This window comes from Henckelia pumila, chromosome 3 (genome assembly GCF_033568475.1).
Source record: "Henckelia pumila isolate YLH828 chromosome 3, ASM3356847v2, whole genome shotgun sequence".
In the NCBI taxonomy this organism is placed as follows: domain Eukaryota; kingdom Viridiplantae; phylum Streptophyta; class Magnoliopsida; order Lamiales; family Gesneriaceae; genus Henckelia; species Henckelia pumila.
This window is the reverse complement of record NC_133122.1, coordinates 27,825,904-27,848,519: the sequence shown is the minus strand read 5'-3', so window position 1 is coordinate 27,848,519 and position 22,616 is coordinate 27,825,904. Positions and strand designations below refer to the sequence as shown.

Here is a 22,616-nt window from a genome sequence, read left to right as displayed (position 1 = left end):
AATAGGATTCGAATAGAAGAATGTTTCACCACTGGGAAAAATACTTCATGGTAGTCAATTCCTTCTATTTGTGAGAATCCCTTAGCCACTAATCTGGTTTTATACCTTGGACCTTCTACTCCTAGAATTCCAGGTTTCTTTTTATATATCCATTTACAGCCAATCAACCTTTTATCTTTTGGTTTGTTGACTAAAGTCCATGTGTTGTTCTTAATCAAGGACTTATATTCTTCTTGCATAGCTCTCTGCCATAGAGCATTGTCTTTACTTCTCATTGCTTCTTCATAGGTTGTAGGTTCTTCCAGATTCATTAATTCAGCCACATTAAGAGCAAATACAGTGAATTCATAGGTTGTAGGTTATTCCAGATTCGTTAATTCAGCCACATTAAGAGCAAAGACAGTGAATTCAGATGTTGCAAATCTAGATGGAAACCTGATTTCTCTTCTGATTCTGTCCCTTGCCAGTTTATAGCCTTCCAGATTGTGTTATTGATCATTATCATCACATGTGGATCTTTGTTTTCTGTTAAAACATCAAATTCTTGATTTGATATCTGATTTTTCATGTGACTGATATCATAAGAGTCCTCAGGTAATTGGTGATTAGCTCCACCTTCAGCCTTATTTTGTGTACTGCTTTGGGAGTAAACCTGGTCTGTATCCTGTAAAACTTTCTCAGCTTGTTTAGAGTTGGCTGCTGTTGAGACATATTTGTTAGCATAAAAAACAGACTCATTAAACACCACATCCCTGCTAATTATGCATTTTTGCTCATCTAAAAGCCAAATTCTGTAACCCTTTACTCCAGTGGGATAACCTAAGAAGATACCTTTCTTAGCTCTTGGACTTAACTTTCCTTGATTAGCATGAATATACACAACACAACCAAAAGTCATTAGATGCTTATAATTTGGTTTCAAGTTAGACCATTTATGTTCGGGCACCATAAATTCAATGGCAGATGAAGGTGACAGATTTATCAAATAACAGGCAGTAGAAGCTGCCTCTGCCCAGAATTTTGGTGGTAAACCGCTTTCACTAAGCATGCACCTTACTTTGTTCATAATTGTTCTATTCATGCGCTCTGCTACTCTGTTTTGTTGTGATGTATAGGTACAAGTTCTATGTTTAACAATACCATGTTTAACACAATATTCATCAAAATCATGATTGCGAAATTCTAAACCATTGTCAGTTCTCAAGATCTTGATTTTATTTCCAGATTGATTTTCAACTAAGGTTTTTCAATCCACAAACTTACTAAAAGCTTGATCTTTTGACTTTAGAAAATAAATCCAAACTTTTCTATAGTAATCATCAATAAAGAAAATAAAGTACTGACATTTTGATAATGATAGAGGTACTTGTGGAGAGCCCCAAATATCATCATGTATATAATCCAGAGGTAATTTAGTATTATGAGAGGTTGTGTTAAATTTAAGTCTATGAGTTTTCCCAAGAACACAGTTTTCACAGAAGTCCAAAGCAGTGATATGTTTTTGATCCAAGAATCCTTGTTTACCAAGTTCTTGTAATCCTTTTAAGTTATATGGCCGAGTCTTTGATGCAATAATAGTGTATGATTCTTGTCATTTGTAATAACATTGATTTATGATGGCCCATAATTACAATATTTGAACATTTATTAATATGCATATACAAATATATATATATATATATATATATATATATTTTAATATAATATATCCACACCGTTGGGATTTGAATTCAAGATCAAATTCAGTAGTGTTTGGGATAATTTTTAGGACGCATTTATCAACTTTTTCTTAACAAAATTTTGAAAAGATGAAAAGTGTTTTCTAAAAACTCTCTCAAATATTACCTTAGTTTTGAACTCTCACTCTTATTGTTAGGCCAATAAATCCTTAGCAATATATATTGAAATATAAATACACATGTTAGAATAATATTATATATATATATGTGGTGGGTCCGACCAAATCTGGCATCTGTCCCTGACCCGCTTCTAGACCCGCCTTGCTACCCATTTGACCGGATTAAATGGATACGGGTTTATACGAAGATGGATTAGATTCAACTCATTATCATTGTTAGATATATATGCTAATTAATGTAATCTAATTGTACACCTTTCGTTACTCAATTTTTATACTCTTTAGTAATTGGAATTGTGGCATTTTAAGGTTCCAGCTGTAATCCTACAAATAGACACTTTCAACTCTGAAATATATAGGCCCCGTTTGGTTTCAAAAGTTAGGCCAAAAAAGCACTTTTTAAAGTGTTTTTCAGTTAACAAGGTGTTTGGTTGACAAAAAAAGTGCTTATTTAAGTCAAAATTAAAGCTTTTTTAAAAGCCAAAAATTGTAGCTTTTAAAAGCACTTATTTTAAAAAATCTCTACAAAATCCCATTTTCTTGCTTAATATTTTTATACTGTTGACATGTTCTTCATTCTGCGAAGTCAATTACACGAGTAGTTTGACTCATATCATTAAACAACACAATCATTGATTTATACATACTTCAAATGCATTTCAAGAATATTCGTACTGTGTCATATATCTCTATCAAATATTTGAAGTGCCAATTATATTTCAGGAAATGGGCATGAATAGCCAGCCTTTTCTTGTGGTAGTTCCATTGTTAAATATTCTAATGGCATGTTTGGCTATGGCGTTAACCAACATAACCACGGATCAGTCTGCGCTTCTTGCATTCAAATCCGAGCTCGGGTTAGACCCTTCTCATGTTTTGTCCCGAAACTGGTCGGTTTCTTTCCCAACATGCAAATGGATCGGAGTTACGTGCAGTTCTCGCCACCAAAGAGTGAGTGCTTTAGATGTTTCCGGCATGGAACTTGTCGGAAATCTCCCCTCACAACTCGGAAACCTCTCGTTTTTAGTTTCACTCAACTTGAGCGGTAACGGTTTTCATGGTCAACTTCCCCGAGAGTTGACCCAGTTGCATAGGCTCAGATTCTTGGATTTTCGGTTCAATGGCTTCACCGGTGACATCCCTTCTTGGTTCGGTGTCTTGGTTGAACTTCAATTCTTGAATCTTAGGAACAATAGTTTTACTGGTCCTATCCCAGGTTCCATCACAAATATGTCCAAGCTCCAAGTTTTGGATATATCATATAATCCTTTGCAGGGAAACGTACCAGAATGGATTGGAAGTTTGTTTAACTTGAGGGAATTGCGATTACAATATAACAATCTTACTGGTTTTATACCTGCGTCCGTTTTCAACATATCCACCATAGAAAGTCTTGCTTTTACAGGGAATAAGTTGTTTGGTAATCTCCCTGAAGGGATGTGTCGCGGCACGTCGAATCTGAAAGAGCTTTATCTGTCTACCAATGAGTTGGAAGGCGCCATACCGCCAAATATTTCTGGATGTTCACAGCTTAGTCTTCTTTCCTTGTCATTCAATAAATTTAGTGGCTCCATACCAAGAGAAATTGGAAACTTAAGGGCACTTGAAATACTGTATCTTGGCTCCAACCATCTTACAGGTATGTATTCTGTTTTCCAACAAAAACTTCACTTTAAAGTTTTGTGTGAATGCAAATGCATGTGTGTTAATTAATGTACTATTCTTGTTTATATAACATGTCTCTCTAAGACTCTAACTACTCCGATGCTATCAAAAACTTTTCGAATAAGATCGTGCCTCTTGGGGCGTTAAAATTTGTTGGAAGGAAACTTGTTGAGGTTCATGTTTCTCCTATAGCTAGAACCTTAGGAACCACAAGTGTTCTAAGGTAGTGTTTGCAACATCCAACTCAGCTTCATTTGCTGCTGCTTTTAGGAGACATTTCTCTAAATTTGTTAACTGTGTTTGGAGGTTGTAACCTGAGCTTTGTCTCGAAATCCAGCTAGTTTACATGGGCTTATTCGGTGCTTTTTGATGCCATTAACTGTCTTTTAACCTTTTCAGAACAATATCAAGACAATTTCAAAAACTAAAATATATATTAAGTCCTTATGAAGTTTCACTCTTTTGACAGGTGAAATCCCAGCAGAGTTGGGTATGCTTGATAATTTGCAGGAGTTGGGAATGGGAGATAACTTTCTTGTGGGCTCTATACCTTCATCTATCTTCAATATTTCTTCCTTGCAATATGTTAACATCGCAAACTGTAATCTAACCGGTCCCTTTCCATCTGGTATGTGTTCTCCTCTTTCTCAACTGGAAAGGGTTTATTTCCATGTGAACGAAATAGTAGGCCATCTTCCAGAAAGCATCGGCTATTGCTCGAAACTTCAGATTCTATCATTGTCTTACAACAACATATCTGGCAGCATACCAAAAGGGGTCGGAAACTTAACAATGCTGCAAATGTTGTATATTGGCTACAACAAGCTGATAGGTATAGTAATTGATGAGATTGTAGAGCTTAGCTTGTGAATCCAAGAAACTGACACTAAAATGTTCTTGCTTTTCAGGCACAATTCCAGGAGAAGTGGGCAATCTTTACAATTTGGAGGTATTGTACTTGGGAGTCAATCACTTAACAGGTTATATCCCGGAAAAAATCTTCAACATCTCAACATTAAACATGATAAGTGCTTCAGACAACCAACTTTCGGGTTACCTTCCATCGATTTTGAGTCATGGGCTACCTAATCTGCAAGAACTCTACCTTAATGACAATTTTTTCTTTGGAGAAATCACTGAATCTATCTCGAATTTTTCGAAACTCACCATCATCAACTTTTCTTCCAACAATCTCAGTGGACAAGTTCCTAACTCCTTTGGCAAGTTGAATCTTTTAGAAAAACTAATGTTATTTGAGAACTATTTTGTTAGTGAAACATCAGAGCTAAGCTTCATCGGTCCAATGAAAAACTGCAGCCACCTAACAAATTTAGGTTTTGGAGATAATCCTTTCAATGCAATTCTTCCAGTTTCTGTTGGGAATTTGTCAACTTCTCTTCAGTATTTTTATGCTTACAACTGTGGTCTTCGAGGCAGCATTCCGGACACGTTTGGGAACCTTGAAAGTTTGATTATCTTAAGCCTATATGGTAACAAACTCACAGGAGCTATTCCGAATACATTGGTAAACTTGAAAGAACTTCAAGGATTAGCTCTTTTCCGCAACAAAATAAGTGGACCTATTCCTGATAGTCTCTGTATGATACCGAGTTTGAATGGAATGCGGCTTGAGCAAAATGAAATAACTGGTTCTATCCCTGATTGCATGGGAAATCTAACTTCTCTAAGACAACTATACTTGGGGGACAACAGATTAAACTCTGTCATACCCACGAGCCTATGGAAACTGAATGATCTTCTCGAGTTGAATCTATCTTCAAACCTTTTAACTGGTGTCCTGCATTCAGACATCGAAAATCTGAAGGTTGCAGCCAACCTTGATTTGTCGAACAATCAACTCTCAAGCATCATTCCTAGCTCAATTGGAGGCCTACAAAGTGTTGTCTTTCTTTCTTTGGCACGAAACAGATTTGAAGGATCTATTACTGAGTCAGTCGGTAAGTTAGTGAGTTTGGAGACACTAGATCTTTCGCACAACAATCTTTCTGGAATAATACCGACGTCATTAGAAACACTTGAGTATCTCAAGTACTTTGATGTTTCTTTCAACGAGCTGAGCGGTCCAATCCCTACCGGTGGCCCCTTTAAATCCTTTTCAAGCCAGTTTTTCATGTCTAACGTAGGACTTTGTGGTGATTCTAAATATGGAGTTTCACATTGTCACGAAAATACAATCACCAAGTCCAAAAGGAAAAAAGTGATTCTTCGTGTTGTGTATGTTATCTTAGGATTTCAGTGCTAGTTCTTGCCATTTCCTTGTCATATATACTTGCAAGATACCGGAAGAAAAACAAGACAGAGACCCCAACAGAGAGTTCATTCAATACCGCACCATCACGAGTTTCATATCAGGAGCTTGTAAAAGCAACTGAAGGATTCAATGAGATCCATTTACTTGGCAAAGGAAGTTATGGTTCTGTTTATAAAGGGACGCTTCAAAACGGAGAGGATGTGGCGATAAAAGTGTTCAATTTGCAGTCAGAAGGTGGATTCAAGAGTTTTGATACAGAATGTGAAGTCCTGCGCAGGCTTCGCCATAGAAATCTTTGCAAAGTCATTAGTAGTTGCTCAAGTGAAGACTTCAAGGCATTGGTTCTCGAATATATGCCCAATGGAAGCCTCGAAAATTGGCTATATTTGGAGAACAACTTCTTGAATATGGTTCAAAGACTGAAAATAATGATAGATGTAGCATGTGCATTAGAATATCTACATCATGGTTACTCAACAACTATAGTTCACTGCGATTTAAAGCCAAGTAACGTGCTCTTGGATGATGATATGGTTGCCCACTTGAGCGATTTTGGAGTCGCTAAGCTATTAAGTGATGGAGTCAGCATTACGCTCACAAGGACCCTCGCCACATTAGGCTACATCGCACCAGGTAAACATATCATTCTTCACTCCAATACACCATCAATCACATTCTTTTTATTCTCTTTCGCCATACATTTGATGAACTTCTTTGTTAATTTTCTTGGCCTCACAGAATACGGTTCAGAAGGGTTGGTCTCTGTAAAATGCGATGTTTACAGCTACGGTATAATGTTGATGGAAGTTTTTACAAGAACGAAGCCAGACGATACAAAATTTACCGGAGATTCAAGCCTAAGGAGGTGGGTGAATGATTCTGTGCCTAACGCAATTGTACAAGTAACAGATTTGGAATTGTTGAGAGGTGAAGAAAAGCATTTCAATGAAAAAATGGAATGCTTGGTGTCGATAATGGAGATAGCTCTACAATGTTCCGTGGAGAATCCTCGTGAAAGGGTAACCAACATGAAATCTGTTGTTGTAGAATTGAAGAAGATCATGTCTAAGCTCCTTCAGTGTTTTCCACAATAGCTGGTGAATTAATTGTACCAAGTACCAACATTGTATAAAATTAAAATTATTCAGTGTTTGTTAAATAATCTTTTATTTTTATTAGATATATTATAACTTATATTATAATTGTACCTAGTGATGTTCTTCTTTGATAAATAAGATGGGAGTTGATATTTACATTTCATTTTTTGTTATTTGCACTCCACTTGTAAGTACATTGGACACATATTTTACACATGAAGTGGAGTGTGGATAACACAAAATGGAATGTAAATATCAACTCCCAAATAAGATAGTGAGATAATTAATATTAGTCGTCAATGCACACGTATTGCGTGAGTATACTAGTTGTATTTATAAAATAATCTTATGTTAATATAATTTTTTAATGGTATATGATTAATTTAATTTGAAATAAAATGAAAATTATAGAATTATAAATATATCAACTATTAATAAATTTTTATATGAGAAGAGATTAAAGATATACTTAAATTAGGGGAGAACGGGTGATAAATTGGAATGTTTTTTTTTTTTTTGAAAAAATAAATTGGAATGTTTTAAGGATATATATTGTTTCATCAACACATCAAAATAATTAATATAGGAGTTTAATTTTTATATATAATATAAATAAATTCATAATTTTCGGTTACATGTTATTACAAAATTAATGGCTATCGTATTTTCTTTTTAACTATTTTATTCTAAGTTTTGTGGAGGAGGAAAAACTACAACTTAGTGATATCTTGGTATGCTCGTCTTTAATTTTATTTTTTTAAAAAAAAACTCACAAAATTATTAAATTGCAAAAGAAAAAAAAATTAAATTCAAATACTCTAAAAAGAAATATTATATTATATAAATACAAACTTAATGTTTATGTATAATGTTACAAACACAAATCACAATTAGGGGGTGTGCAATCGGTTAGAACCGAACTGAAATTAGTAAAACCGAACAAACCAAAATTTTTTTTCGAATAACCGAACCGACAAATTTTTAACATAGAAACCAACTAAACCAAACCAAATAAACATCGATCTTTTCGGTTATCGATGTTTTTTTTTAAAAAAAATTAATTATACTATCAAAGTAGTCCTCAGATCCATTGGCTTCTTGACAAATTCGATTATCGTATAACTTTCCACAATTAAGAGAACACTCGACAGTGATGTCACCAGTAGGAGATACCATTGGTTCAAAGACGATGAAGATTTACTCTTTTCGAACATAAAAAAAAAGGTTTACCTCAAACCTTTCTAGTCCATTGGTTCGAAGATGAGGAAGTTGAATGACTTAAGGCTAGACGCGGTTCGAAAATGCGCAGAAAACAAACGAGGAAGAGAAACACCAATATAATCTGAATCAAAGTCAAAATCAGGCTCATTAATAATTTTTTTAGATAGATATATATTATATTGGTTAAATTGGTTTAACTGATTTTTTAAAATCCAAAACCAAAATCGAACTGAATAAATCGAATTTACCAATATTTTGAAAAACCAATTAACCGAATAAACCGAACCAAATTTTTGATTTAATTCGGTTCGATTCTTTGGGTTAAATCTATGTTTTGTTCACCACTCCACGCAATGTTGATGTTGCGTACATATATGCATTATAATTTTTTTCTTTTCACAAAAATTCAAAATATATAATTTTTTCTGATTGAAAAAAAAAGAAAAAAAAGAAAAAGAAAACATTTCTAACAGCATAAGCTACAGGTTTTCCTTTAGTTTTGAGAAATTGAAGAACCCTAATTTCCAAATTGAAAATGCATAGGGGGGACGATTGTGGAAGAGAGGAAAGTTTGTGTCTTGGTTTTTTGAGACTTGTAACTTTCGTTTGCTGATATGCATACATAATCCAAAGCATTTTACTTTGGGGTTTTAAAAATGAATAAACCACCGCTGCCACTGCACTCTCTTTGCGGGGCTCCGAAGCAGGTGATCAAGAAGGAAGCATTGGTGAAGCTTTTGAGATGGCATTTTGGCCACTCTGATTTTCGGGGGAAGCAGCTGGAAGCCATTGAATCCGTTTTGTCAGGTTTGATTTTTTCCTGTGTGGGCATAATGTGTGGGGAGGGGATGGAACTAAATTGCAATCGCATTGGCAGCTGGAACTAACCGCGATCTCGTTTTTGTTCATTCAGAATTGCACCATTTTTCTTTTCTAGAAGATAGGCATTGTTAATGGAACGATTCTGATCGTCATGAGTTAAAATCGTGTTCCTTGCACAAGTGAAACACCATAAGGGATAATGTGCAAGGGTCAAATAGTTGAAAATTTCATCCCATATGATGTACATGTGATTTAAGAATTAATAAATACCAATGAAACCATCACTCATCAATTATACTAGCAAAACTATTGATAAGTAGTATCTTTCATTTCATGTTGGAATTGCTGCATCTGAAACGTAAGGTATGCTTAAAAAAGCACTTTGAATCATTTAAATCCACCAACGTTGGGGATTCATCAACAAGGTTCCCTTCACAAAAGGATTGCAGTATTGCACTTTAGCTTGTGTTGAGGTGCAAGGGTTGATCATAGCTGTGCCCTCATCATGGGTGCTCTTCATAGAGGTATTTCACTTTAGCATGTGTTGAGGTGCAGATGCGCCCTCATCATGGGTGCATGCCTTAAGGCTTTTAATAACTATTGTCTTGCACACATGCTTACATTATATAGGCGTACACATCTATGCACATATGCTTCTACGTGTGTTTTGTGTGGCCCTTTTATCCTAATGCTTATAATTTCGTTTTTTGGTGTGCTGTGAATGTAGTAAGGTAATTGATGCAATTTGTTGATTCTAATGCAGGTAGAGATTGTTTTTGTTTGATGCCAACTGGTGGGGGAAAGTCAATCTGTTATCAGATTCCAGCACTAGCAAAACCAGGAATAGTTCTTGTTGTCAGTCCTTTGATAGGTGAATTAGAGAAAGTCTTTGTTGATATATGTTTTTTTAAGCTTAGACCTGCACAGATTCTTTTGCTCTTTCATCTTTCAGGATAAGATTTGATCTCTTCTGCTTCATTTCATTTAATTTCAGCCCTTATGGTGAGTACATGGCACATTTCGTCCGCCTGTTGTTTCTGTAATTTATTTACGGGAGTGAATGTCATTTCTACTTTATAAATTCATCTTAATTTTTATTCAGGAAAATCAAGTAATGGCGTTAAAAGAGAAAGGGATTGCTGCTGAATATCTTTCCTCTACCCAGACCGCGAGTGCCAAGAATAAGGTTGAGATTATATAGATTTTGCTTCAACTAGGAGTAGTGCTTACTGATTAGACAGATTGGCAAATCACCTTCTGGTGGATCCAGTGAGCAGAGCAGAAGTATGGAGTAGTCACACAAATCAGTTGCGTTAACGAGAGCTATTTAATATTGTTTTGAGTGTGTTGTTAAGGCAACCCTAATATTAATAACTACTTATAGCTCTGTAGCACCTGGCATACATCCTCTACAATATTTGCGGAGACATTCAGATGGTGGGGGTAAAACTTATCCCATTTGCTTGCAAACATATTTGATGTTCTTTGAGAATCCATGTAAAACCTGAAACAATCGAACTCCGATCTCTTTCTTTGACTTTCGGCATCTATAATAATACAATCCTGAATATTTTCTTTCACCACTTCGTGATTTTTTTATGCTTTATGTGACTAAAAGTTTTTGCAATAGAGGTTTTCCAGTTTTTAGTTCTCAAATAGTTTGATTTTTCTATCTTTCTGTTCCTTCTCTATTTCATTATGTATATAGATATATAAATTTCAGTTCGTATTGTGGTTAGACGTTGAGTAAGAAGCTTCTTTATACATACAATAAGTTCCACTATCATAGCCTACTATTTCACTGTGTAAAAATTGTGCACCTAAATATTATCTCTCAGTGTGTATGGATATATCATTATTCATTGGTGTTCATCCGATTCACATATGCACGTGTAGGTTTATGAAGACCTTGAATCAGGGAAGCCATCTTTGAGGTTACTGTATGTGACACCCGAACTGATTGCAACAACTGGTTTTATGGCAAGGCTGGCAAAAATTCATTCCAGAGGATTGCTAAATCTTATTGCAATAGATGAGGTCTTTAACTGCTTGTGCTTTTTAATGGCAATGTATAAATAGTTGTTAGTTGTCACAAGAAGCTTTTGAAGTTGCCTCATGATTTATCTGTTTTTTTTAACCTGTCAGGAAACTAATTTACTTCCAATTTTTTAACTTTTTAGGCTCATTGCGTTTCCACATGGGGTCATGATTTCAGGTGGATTCTTGAACTTTGATGTATATTTCCTTGTTTGAACCTATTTCATTGGACTTGGTTTACCTTATTTTGCATGTCATAACAACAGATAAGTATCATCAGCTTTATGCTTTTCAATGTTTTCGTTGGTTTTGTTCATGCTACTGCTCACTGTAATATCGGAAATAAATTATATATTTAGTGTTACTTGTGCATTAAAGAAAGTATACATTTCCTAAATTTTTATGTTTCATTTCATATTGCAAAATCTTGACAAGTATATTTTTTTCTTGCTTGTGGGTCAACTATGTCCAGGCTCAAGGTCTTTGACTGTGTAAGGAACCGTATATGTAGCTTTTCAATTATAAACTAGAGCTGCTTTTGAGTCTAGTTATGATATTTATCACCCACTAAGCTAAGCATCGCCTAGGATGAGAATTATTTAATCCATATTCGTTATTGGTTTACACATTTCAACTTCCTCTTTTGACTTAATCCTGGGTTTCTTATCATGTTCGTGAACATTAATATATATATTTTTTAATGTGGTCTCCAGCTTCTTCCGTACAATGGGAGGGAGAGTCTGTCCACTCCCTTAACATGCTATTTTTCTTACCTTTTTTTGTATGACTACTACTACTTTTCTTATGGTTTCCCATTTGTTGTTATGTGCTCAAACTCGCTGGACTAAGACGAGATAATTGTTCTCCCTTTCTTTGTCTTTGTGTGTGCACCTGCCCTTGTGTGTGTGTGTGTGCATGGTGTTGACTTCTCTTATTTTCTTTCTCTGCTCTACTGTTGTTAATTGTTATTTTTTGTTGATTGTCTATTTAATTTAGGCCAAGCTACCGAAAACTTTCCTCTCTAAGGAAACGACTGCCCAACATACCAGTTATGGCCTTGACCGCTACAGCTGCTCCCAAGTGAGTGTGTCCATGTTAACTAGCAATTGCGGTTTCATGCACCAAATTTTGAAATACTTCTTGTTATTAATATCATGTCTTCTCATGTTTTGCGACTGTGCAACCCAATTCAGTTAGATGTTGAAAGCATTTGGTATGTCTGCTTCGTCAAAGATATCATCTGCAAAGTAACAGTAGAGTGGTTTGTTAATTGTCATCTTCTATACCAGTTTTTGTTTTGGTCTCTGAATTTGGTTGGGAATTTGAAATTGTGGTTTATTTGTGGTTGGATTAAATTCATATGAGGCTTCCTTTTTTCCACACTGCTGTCCAAAGTAACATCATTCTCTCTGTAATATGTGGCAGGGAGTTATTAATCTTAGATTTGGTACTACTGCAGAGTTCAGGAGGACGTGATAGAGTCCTTGTGTTTACAAAACCCTCTCGTACTGAAGTCATCATTCAACCGCCCAAATATTTATTATGAAGGTGGAGTTCCTATAGCTTGATCAATGTCACCTAATTTCTTCTGCCCCAGTCTCTGTATCCATGCTCATTTGTATCACGATAAAGCTTTCATGACAGTAATGATGCTCATTGATTCATCTTTTATGAATATTTATAAAATAACCTACTTTTAACATAAAATCAAAAGTTTTCAAATTCATAAACTCCTCCAACTCATTAAACCCGGTACAGGGAAACTAATCTTAAATGTGATTCCACTAATGAGGAATCTGAATGAATGATCACTCTGTTATGAGTGTTAAAGAGAGGATTTAGTAACGTCATATACGTTTCTCAAACCACTTCATCCTGCAGTTCGCTTCAAAGACCTGTTGGATGATCCATACTCTGATCTTTGTGAGTATCTTAAATCATTTGGGAATATTTGTGCTATAGTCTACTGCCTTGAGCGGACAACTTGCGATGACTTGGCTGTCCACCTATCAAAGAAAGGAATTTCTTGTGCTGGTAATGGAGCGATGCTTTGTGGCAGTTTTTATAAGTATTCTTCTTTTAGATTTAGATTTCTAAATTGGGTCTTTTCCGGCACTTTAGCATATCATGCAGGACTGAACAGTAAATTGCGGAGTTCTACATTGGATGATTGGATTTCCTTCAAAACACAAGTAATTGTTGCTACAGTGGCTTTTGGGTATATTTTTTGTTTCTTTGTTATTCTTTCAACTAGTGAAGTTATTTGGTATTTCATTTATCTGTCTTGTGAATTCCATTTTTCTTAGCAAATTTGCATCATATAATTTGGCAGCTCATGTCGTAAAAAATTCTTTTTGCTGCTATGGCTAGTAGGAAATTTGTCGCCATATTTTAAAGGGGCAAGAAATAAGCAGCAAGCACAAATCTATTATGTTTCTAAGTATCGGGTCGGTTGTAAATGCTTTAGACAGTGTGGTCAGAATTTCTCCCATTGTTGGATGAAACAAACTGAAGTCCAATTTTGCAGTTTTGAATCTATTAATCACGTGGAATGGAGTCATAATAATACTTTCATCGCATAATAAATAGAGTAAGCATTCTATTTCTGTTTTCTTCTTCCCCTCCAACCAAATGTTTACTCTTTGGGGGCAGTGGCAGATCGTCTGGAATAGATGTTTGAGACTGTTGGGGTGGGGGCAACGTGTGGTGGTGATTGCGAGAGGAGAGTAGAAGCTGATGAAAGTTGTTTTGATTTCCTTCATGTCAAAACGTAAATTAGGCTGGCTGATGTACGGTCTGATAGTGGGAATTGGGAAACCTGGTTTTACTATATGAATTGCAGAGGTTGAACTTATAACGACCTTATCCTTTAGAATCTAAAAGTATTTCTAGTTAATTTAATTTGAAGATATATATGTGATCTTCATACAAATCACTCATGTTTTGCGCTGGTGGTTTTACTGCAGGATGGTATGAACTATTTTTGATAAATTGTGAAGCTCCCTATTCAGCGTTGTTAATGGGAAGAGTTTCCCCTTAAAGGTTTGTTCACTCTAATGCTAGGGCATTGATAGGAAAGATGTCAGAGTTGTTTGCCACTTTAATATTCCAAAGTCCATGGAGGCCTTTTATCAAGAGTCCGGCCGAGCTGGTCGTGATCAGTTGCCCTCCCAAAGTCTATTATATTATGGGGTGGATGACCGTAGAAAGATGGTTAGCTATCATCTTTCCAATGGAACTACTATGTTTGATTTTTCAGGTTTGCACTGTATCATTCTAAAACATAATAAACATAATTGCAGGAATTCATCCTGGGTAATGCTAAGAGCAAAAAGTTACATTCTTCAAGCTCGGAAGTGGATTCCTCTAAGAAGTCCCTAGCGAACTTCTGTCTGGTAAGAATACATCGTCCCTGAGATAACATTTACATCCTGTTATATTAATTCTACTTTGGCCCTGTCTCCTTACAGATGATTAACTACTGTGAGGATGTTGGCTGCCGTAGAAGAAAGATACTTGAGAGTTTTGGGGAGCAGGTGCGCTGATCAATACCCATTTCACATGTAGGTTAGACATCTTGTGAGAATCTGATTCTGATGGGAAAATAATGTCATGTAATTGTCTCTCTGCAAGTAGGTATCTGCATCGTTATGTGCAAAATCTTGTGATGGATGCAGACATCCTAATTTAGTTTCAAAACACCTGAAGGAGCTTACAACCAGTACTTCTTTTAAATACCGAAATGAGTCCTCTCAAGTATTCGTTAGCAGGTTTCCATTTCTTTTTTCTCATTACTATTTTGTTGATGTATACATATTTTTTCCATGTTCGTGATGGTGTTTGCTATGTGGATAATAGATACTCTGGTGTGGAAATGAGTCTATCTACATATTACTTCCAACCACACCCCAAAGGAAGTGTTAGAACAAAAACATATGGTATTGGTAATTAAGAAGACCTTGAATCATCATTGTTTGAATTGTGATGTGCCATTTTATAGAGCCACATGGAGAAAGATGATCCATGTGGCTGATCTGCCTCTGAGTTGATTAATATGATATGTGGCGAAATGGTTGTTAAAAATGTTTTTTAGTGAAAGGGCTTGAGTGGCTATATTATCTTGTGTGAGACATTATTGACTGATAATTCTTCTTCAATCTTTCGTTTAGTAAAGAATATGTCCTCCCCAAACCCCACCCCACCACACTAAAAAAAGTGTCCATTTTCCTCACTCTTGTTTATGGTACCATTGATTAGTTTCCAGTACAACAGGTTCGCAAGCCATCTATTTTTTTCTGTGAATGACATTGTTTTGGAATATACTTCTTCGTTTCTTTGTTCATTAAATAAATTTATTTGTTTTACTTCATTCGTTTGATTTCCTTAGTGAATGAAATGGTTTTAGAATATTGTGCTTTGTTTCTGTTTTCATTAAATGAACTTCAGTCTTTTGATGTCCTTGATTGATTTCATTTGTTTTTGTGCTACAGCGCTTCAAATTTCAATAGAGAACAATTTTCGGAATTCTGGAATCGGGAAGATGACGCTAGTCAATCTGAGGAAGATATATCAGATTCTGATGGTATAAACATGCGCTAAAATATTAAAAGCAGTGTTTGTATGTTAGAATGCTTAGCCATTTTATCGTCTCCTCAGCATGACATTCTTTTGACTTGCTAACTCCAGAGGCTATTGAAATTGCAAAGAGTGTGGCACATTCAAGTAAATCATTGAAAAGAAGATTAAATGACAGGATTGAGACATTGCAACAGGCAGAAGAGAATTATTACCGGCATGAAAATGACTCGGAAAAGCAGGTTGACATCGTATTCGTTTTTCCCTATAAGGGCTCAACGTATTTGAGCAGACTGCAATCTTTGGTCATTTAGTCACTTATTGTCCTTTTTCCTCTCTGTGCTGCTGCTAAGCATCTGCTGTTTATTGGCAGGCCAATAAAGTTGTCAAAAATGCCATATCTGGAACATTAAGAGACTCCGGAAAGCAAAGGTTACTAGACGCAATGAAGCAAAACCAACACCGTTTCAACGAGTTAAGGTATCCTTCCTTTAACCATATTCTCGATCCATTGACCCTTCTTTTAATCATATTCTTGATTCATTGACCCCAAACTGTTGCACATAATTCATGCCTTTGATTGACCGGATATATCTACTTCCTTAAACAACAAAATGTCAGGATTGACTTCTGGACATCCGTCGAGACACTTGAGAATGAATGCTATCACAAGTATGGGAAGAGTGGGAAGTCATTTTATTTGTCACAGATGGCAAGTATTGTAAGGTGGTTGTCAACCACAAGTCCTGATGAGCTGAAAAGCAGAATGGGTGCGGAAGATGGTACTGCATCGGAAGTTGTTGGACCCAAACCAGATGGCTTATCCCCATCATCCTCAACATTGAATCCAGTGGTATCACAAGCCCATGATGAAAATCCTGGTATCAGTATGAAGACAGATGCTCCTATTTCCCAGGTGACAGTTCTACCACCAGTTCCGTCTTTCTCAGAGTTTATTAACAGCAAAAAAGCAACAGAAAACAAATTTTCGATGTTTAAAAGGCACTCAAGTGATGATGGGGTTGGCAGAGCTATGGAGAAGAGTAGGTTTCAGTAGTTTTTTACAGAATGTCATGTTTTCTTTATAAACTACAACTGTTTGCTTATGTTCTCTTTGGGTTAGCTGCAAAACTCTGAGCCAATCACGGCTGTAAGAACACTATGCTTTAGTTCCATTTCATTCCCCCAAAATATTTTCCACCTCTCACATTTCAAAACAAAAGTCACATATAAAACACAAAAGCATTTGGGTGGTTTACTGGTTTCTAATAGTCTACACACCTGTTAATAGGTCAGGATCTAATTTTCCGTAACAGGGTATAGACAAGATGATATCTCAGTGTTTATGTGAAGTTACTTGTTTAATACATTTAGGAATCTTTGATATCTTAACAAGAAATGCTCATACAAACACTTGTAGCTTTTGGTTGATCTATTCCTTTCATAGGAGCTTTTACAGTGCATCTTCTTATCATTTCCTTCTCAAAGATATGGCTATAGTAAAGTGAGATGGCTTCTCCTTGGACAAATGCTCAGCCAATTTTTCTGTATACTTCTCAAATACCGCATCATAATTCACGACCCTGCTAAAATGGCTGGCCAGCATTGGCTCGACCACAGCCCGAACACTATCCGCAACAACTTTTGCGCTTCTACTTTTTTCAAAATCTTCGTCTTCGCTAGCGTCCCATGGGACTGGAAAAACGTCCATCTTGTCCAATTTGAAGGACCCTTCGCCGCTGATTATCGTCTCAACTTCTCGTGGGCACGGGATGTATATAGGCACGTTAAAAGAATATAGATCATCTTTCTCGACCTGGCCCTGTCATTTTATGTGCGTAAAGGCAGTGTACGCACTATAAATATTAAATATGTGCTCCGAGGGACCAAAGACCAAAACACAATCCTACACTAAATTTTTATAAAACTAAATGACTAGACCACCACCTCATTTTTCTAAAAATATACTAGTAAGTTATTATGATCTGATGGGTTTTTAGATTGATGAATAAGTCTATTGTGAAATAGTCTCATGTATCTAAATATGTTAAACAAGCCGATTTTATCTATATTTGTAATAAAAAAAGTATTATTTTTGACATAAAAAAATAATATTTTTTATGAGTAGATCGTGTCAAAAAATTATCCCATAAAATTGACCACTAGACAGTCTTAAAAGAGTTCTTTAAGTAGATTATTAGTTTGACCCCTTCATGTTAATAATTTTTGTCACACGCCTTATAATATAATAAAATTAATTATACACATACGTTTTATTTAATACCAAATGACTCTATAGATACAAGGTGTGCGACAAAAGGGTCTTTTCCCCCGAATGAAACGGTTTTGGATTTGGTATTGCTGTGTACAACACCGTCGTTGGATCAACGAACCTCATGCGTAGGGCTGGCAAAAAATATCGAAATGCCGTCATACCGTCGTTACCGTACCGAAAAAAATCGAATATATCGAAAATTTCGGTACGGTATCGAAATTTTCGGTATCAATATCGGTATAGGATTTTTGCATTTTTTGTATTTCGATATACCGGAAAAAAATTGATATACCGATATTTTTTTTTAAAAAAATAATATAAAAAAATCGATATACACGGTATCATACCGATACCGTACCGAATTTCGGTATTCGGTACGATATCGGTATAAATTTCTGTCATACCCAAATTTCGGTATACCGACATATCGATATACCGAAATTTTCGGTACGGTATCGGTATCGAAATTTTCGGTATCAAAATTTTCGGTACGATATATAGTATTCAGTACGGTATGCGGTATACCGTACCGAACGTCCACCCCTACTCATGCGCGCTGCTGCAGAGGATCATTTATCGAGTGAAACATGTACTTGTATTTATAGAAGCGTTACCTCGACGACCATTTCATGAAGTGTTTCTGCAAGAATTGTGTAATGTGCATTTTCAACCATGGAAGAAGCATCTTCGACACGTCGACCGGATAACGACACCACCATACGCCCGCCGGGGATCATTTCCTCACCTCTAATGCTTAGAAATTTGAAAAAGTCTCTTTGAAATTGGTTTGCATATGCTTCCAATACGTTGGCGGGACTTGTCATGGCTATGTATATATTTTCCTTGTTATTGCTCTCAAGTCCTTCGGGAACCTGTCATTTTTTACGCCAAATATGGTCTATCAATATCATGCATGCACCATAAGAATTGGATGATAAAGTCTAATGATATTAATCGAGGAATTCATGTACATATATATAGATGCATGAGATATTTTGAAACCAAGTAAAAACTCTTTAAAAAAAACACGAAAAAAATCTTGTATTGTTCGTTGTCTTTATTTTTTTGTAATTTTATACTTTTTCATTGTGAAGTGCTAATGTGGTGTCGATGTATGTTTATAGTGTTACCTCAACGCTACCACGAAAAAAGTACTAAAGTTTCAAGACAAATGACTAAGATGTAGGAGTAAGGGTTTTCAAACTTTTATTAAAACCAAAAAACAAATATTCGAACCGAATAAAAAAACCGATTTTTTTATTTAAGTTTTCAAACTTTTATTAAAACCAAAAAACAAATACTCGAACCGAATAAAAAACCGATTCTTTTATTTAAGTTAAAATTGTAGTTTGTATGGTTCGGTTCGGTCCTTTCGGATTATATATGTCAAAATCAAAATGACCGAAAAAACCAAAATTTCAATAGATTAATGATTTTATTTACATTATATATTTTATGAGATGATATTTAGTGAATTAAAAATTACTTTAAATGATTTTTAGTTGATGGTTGTTTATTTAATTCATTTAAAAATATTACTAAAATTAAAAATTATCTGTAATATATTATATTTTAAAATATATTTTTATTAGTAAATTCACGGATTTTCATAAGCGAATAAACCGAATCTTTTTGGTAGAAAACTGTTGAATTGAAACTAAAGAAAGAAAAATAATTCGAATATCAAATTATATAGGGAAAATTGCTTTTTTAGTTCTGTATATTTGTCAGTTTGCGATTTCGGTTCTATATCTTCAGATTTCAGTTTTAGTCGCTATCTTTATTTTTTTGGCAATTTTAGTCCTTGTTCTGACGTGGCGCTGATATGGCACCAATGCAGTGCTGATGTGGAGCTGACGCGTACAGTGCCACGTAAGCATTTTCTTAGAAAAAGGACTGGAATTGCCAAAATTCAGAATATGCAGGACTAAAACTGAAATATGAAAACATAAAAGACCGAAATCGCAAAGTGACAAACACATAGGACCAAAATTGCAGTTTTTCCTATTATATATTTCTAAAACCAAAAAATTCAAAAAAAAATTTTTTACCAAAAACCTAACCGACCAATGTATAGCTAGCCTTATTCTCGAGAAATTTGAGCAGACAAGGTCCAATAAATATAGTGTGTGCGAGTACATACCCCAGAGAGCCAATGGACGCTGTAAGAAGAGTAGACGAAGTGCATACTATTGTTGGGAAATAGTCTATCATAGAAAGATCCCGGCGATCCATATATAAAACACCGCGGTTTCGTCTTATTTTCCTTCACTTGGTAGAAATTTCGCACCAGTTTGAACAAATTGTTGAAGTCGTTATCTATATTAACATGAAAACCATAAACATTTAGTGGATCGATATCCTTTGGCTTCAAGTTTTGGAGTACGTACTAATGAAATTCAGAGGAAATTTACTATAATACATTTTACCTGGAAGATCATTCAAGAAAACTTGAATTTCTTGAAATCTACTGGAGAAATCTTGGAGAGTATCCATGATGTGGGAGAGGACTAACAATGTATTCGGACCCGATGCGCATCCAAGATCCACCATCTTGAAGCAGCACTCGTCGAATCTCTCGGTATCGAGCATGTTTTTTAGGGTTCCATCTAATATTGGCCATGTTTTCGATATTCCATATTTCTGAGAGAGAATATATATATATATATAATATAGAGAAGATTGGTTTATATACATATATTTTCTGTGACAAATTGACAACATAGAAATTTCCGAGCTCTGTGTATGTAACAAGCAAGACTTTTTCAAGTCGAAAAAATAGTCAAATTCGTCGTGTAAGTTTTCAGGTCAACTTTTATTTTTATTCATGATTCATGACATTCATTGGTTAACAAATATTGCATATAGTTTTTGACATATTGAATTGATTGACATGAAATTTCATTTCTTGAGCAACTGATATACAATACTTTCAAATTTCAATATTGCTAATTCATCGCGTTCCACATCACTTAATCCTTAGGACTTAAGGATGCAAAACACAACGAAACTAGAGGTTATGGATGCTGATGGTTTAATTTCGAGAGCTAGTAGGAAACGTACTTCTCAGCTTTTCGATCCTTAACAAAATTTTGAAATTTTGTTAAGAAAAAGTTGATAATTGGTTCCTAGAAGCTATCTCAAACACTCCGAAGTCACGTGCACTGGTAGTCAACTCTTAAAGCACGACTAATGGCTTGAACGAAATCAAGGCATAAAAGAAAAAACGTGAGGGAAATAATTAGCACGCACATGTAAAACTCGATGGAAAAAATTCAGAACAAGAACAAACTATAAGGATATGATTACTAATTATCCCCGAAATTCTTGATTTTCTATTTCCTTTATTATGTATAGGGGGGATTGGGGAAAAAGGAAAATAAATGAAGAGATAATTAATTATTACTTGAACTATTGAATTGTTGGCATAGCTGGTTTCCCCATCTCCTGCATTTGTATGTAGAATTTTCTGCAGTCCCATTTTAAACTCTCTGTGAAGTATTGTGAGAAAATTATAGTGTATTTGGCTATCTATATATAGGCAAATAAAACCGATCGATAGAGACAAAAATTTATTTTAATTTCATGAAACGGCAATAACGAATAATCAAGGTCCGTGAAACATAGTTTTGTTTTTGGGAAAAGAAAAGAAAAGAAAACTAGATTCGTCCTCTCACTTGTGTGTTTTGAGAGTCAATTAAGAAATGATTACGGTGGATAAATATAATTAGTCCACCTCTATCTCATGTTTGATACAAATATAAGAAAAATCTACTAAACTAAGGGGCCCGGTAAAAAGTATGATTACGGTGGAAAAACCATCCGACCTCTTTAGCTGTGACAATTCTGACAATACAAGGATAATGGTACCAATTTCCATATTTACCCCATCCAAAATTCTATAAACTAGACGTGAGAATTCAGGAACAAAATTTCGTTGACAATGTAATGTAACATTATATTATCGTGATGAAAATAAGTTGTTATAAGTTTTATTTTACTTTCGATTCAAGTAATTTTTTTTATATTTTTATTTTATATATTTGAATTAAATTAATTTAATAAAATTGATTCTGTAAATATTTTTTCAATGATGTTATAAATATTTATTAATCTATAGATATATCTTTTAAATAATAATAAATATGGGCAATTTATGATAAATAGAAAATTGTTATTACTTAATAATTAGTAATGGACAATTTATGATTAATTAACAATTAATAATGTTAAAACCTTTATTTAACGTTAAAATTAATATTCAGATTATTATTACTATTTCCTAGTAAAGGCATATTTATGCTATTATTAAATCTAATGATTTTATATATTTTAATTAATATTTTAGTTATTTTTTAGTTTGAAAATAGTGAAAATGTAATCATTAATATAATAATGAATAAATATAATTTATTAAATAACGAATTTAATAATTAATTTTATTACTCTTCACCATATTTTAATTATCATTAATTATTAATATATTAATTATTTAACAGTAATATTTTAATTATTACGAATTATAATTTAATATTAATATTAAAATTATTTATTAATATTTTAATTATCAAAATAAATTCATATTTATATTATTATTAAAATTCATATTTTAGTTATTTTTTGTGGTTTGAATTTAAAATTAATGAAAATTTAATAATTAATATAATATTTAATTTTTATTCATAATGATAAGGATAAAAAATTAATTTTTCAATTTATCATTATTTCAATCCTGATATTAATCATCCAAATCAAACATATCATTATTTATTTCAATCTTATCCAATTCATTCA

General features: G+C 34.4%; 2 protein-coding genes and 1 pseudogene across 2 annotated transcripts; 2 read left to right on the top strand and 1 right to left on the bottom strand.

The window, feature by feature from the left end:
- Positions 1 to 2,653: 2,653 nt before the first annotated feature.
- On the top strand, positions 2,654 to 6,889 carry LOC140888324 (uncharacterized; annotated as a pseudogene).
- Positions 6,890 to 8,578: 1,689 nt separating this feature from the next.
- LOC140890523 (ATP-dependent DNA helicase Q-like 3) lies at positions 8,579 to 16,759 on the top strand. Its single transcript, XM_073298373.1, has 19 exons — positions 8,579 to 8,920; positions 9,699 to 9,806; positions 9,930 to 9,937; positions 10,038 to 10,121; positions 10,832 to 10,972; positions 11,116 to 11,150; positions 11,969 to 12,052; positions 12,432 to 12,520; positions 12,854 to 13,006; positions 13,094 to 13,190; positions 13,939 to 13,942; positions 14,036 to 14,185; positions 14,275 to 14,367; positions 14,443 to 14,508; positions 14,609 to 14,742; positions 15,463 to 15,554; positions 15,659 to 15,789; positions 15,921 to 16,027; positions 16,169 to 16,759. Exons 1-19 carry the CDS (start codon positions 8,770 to 8,772, stop codon positions 16,602 to 16,604), a joined length of 2,163 nt encoding a protein of 720 aa, XP_073154474.1. The 5' UTR covers positions 8,579 to 8,769; the 3' UTR covers positions 16,605 to 16,759.
- A 179-nt stretch (positions 16,760 to 16,938) lies between these two features.
- Positions 16,939 to 21,303, bottom strand: LOC140890522 (benzoate carboxyl methyltransferase-like). The gene is made up of 5 exons (XM_073298372.1): positions 21,229 to 21,303; positions 20,252 to 20,465; positions 19,966 to 20,141; positions 18,437 to 18,694; positions 16,939 to 17,369 (listed from the first exon to the last, which is right to left on the bottom strand). The coding sequence occupies exons 1-5, from the start codon at positions 21,301 to 21,303 to the stop codon at positions 17,019 to 17,021; spliced, it is 1,074 nt and encodes a 357-aa protein (XP_073154473.1). The 3' UTR covers positions 16,939 to 17,018.
- Positions 21,304 to 22,616: the final 1,313 nt, after the last annotated feature.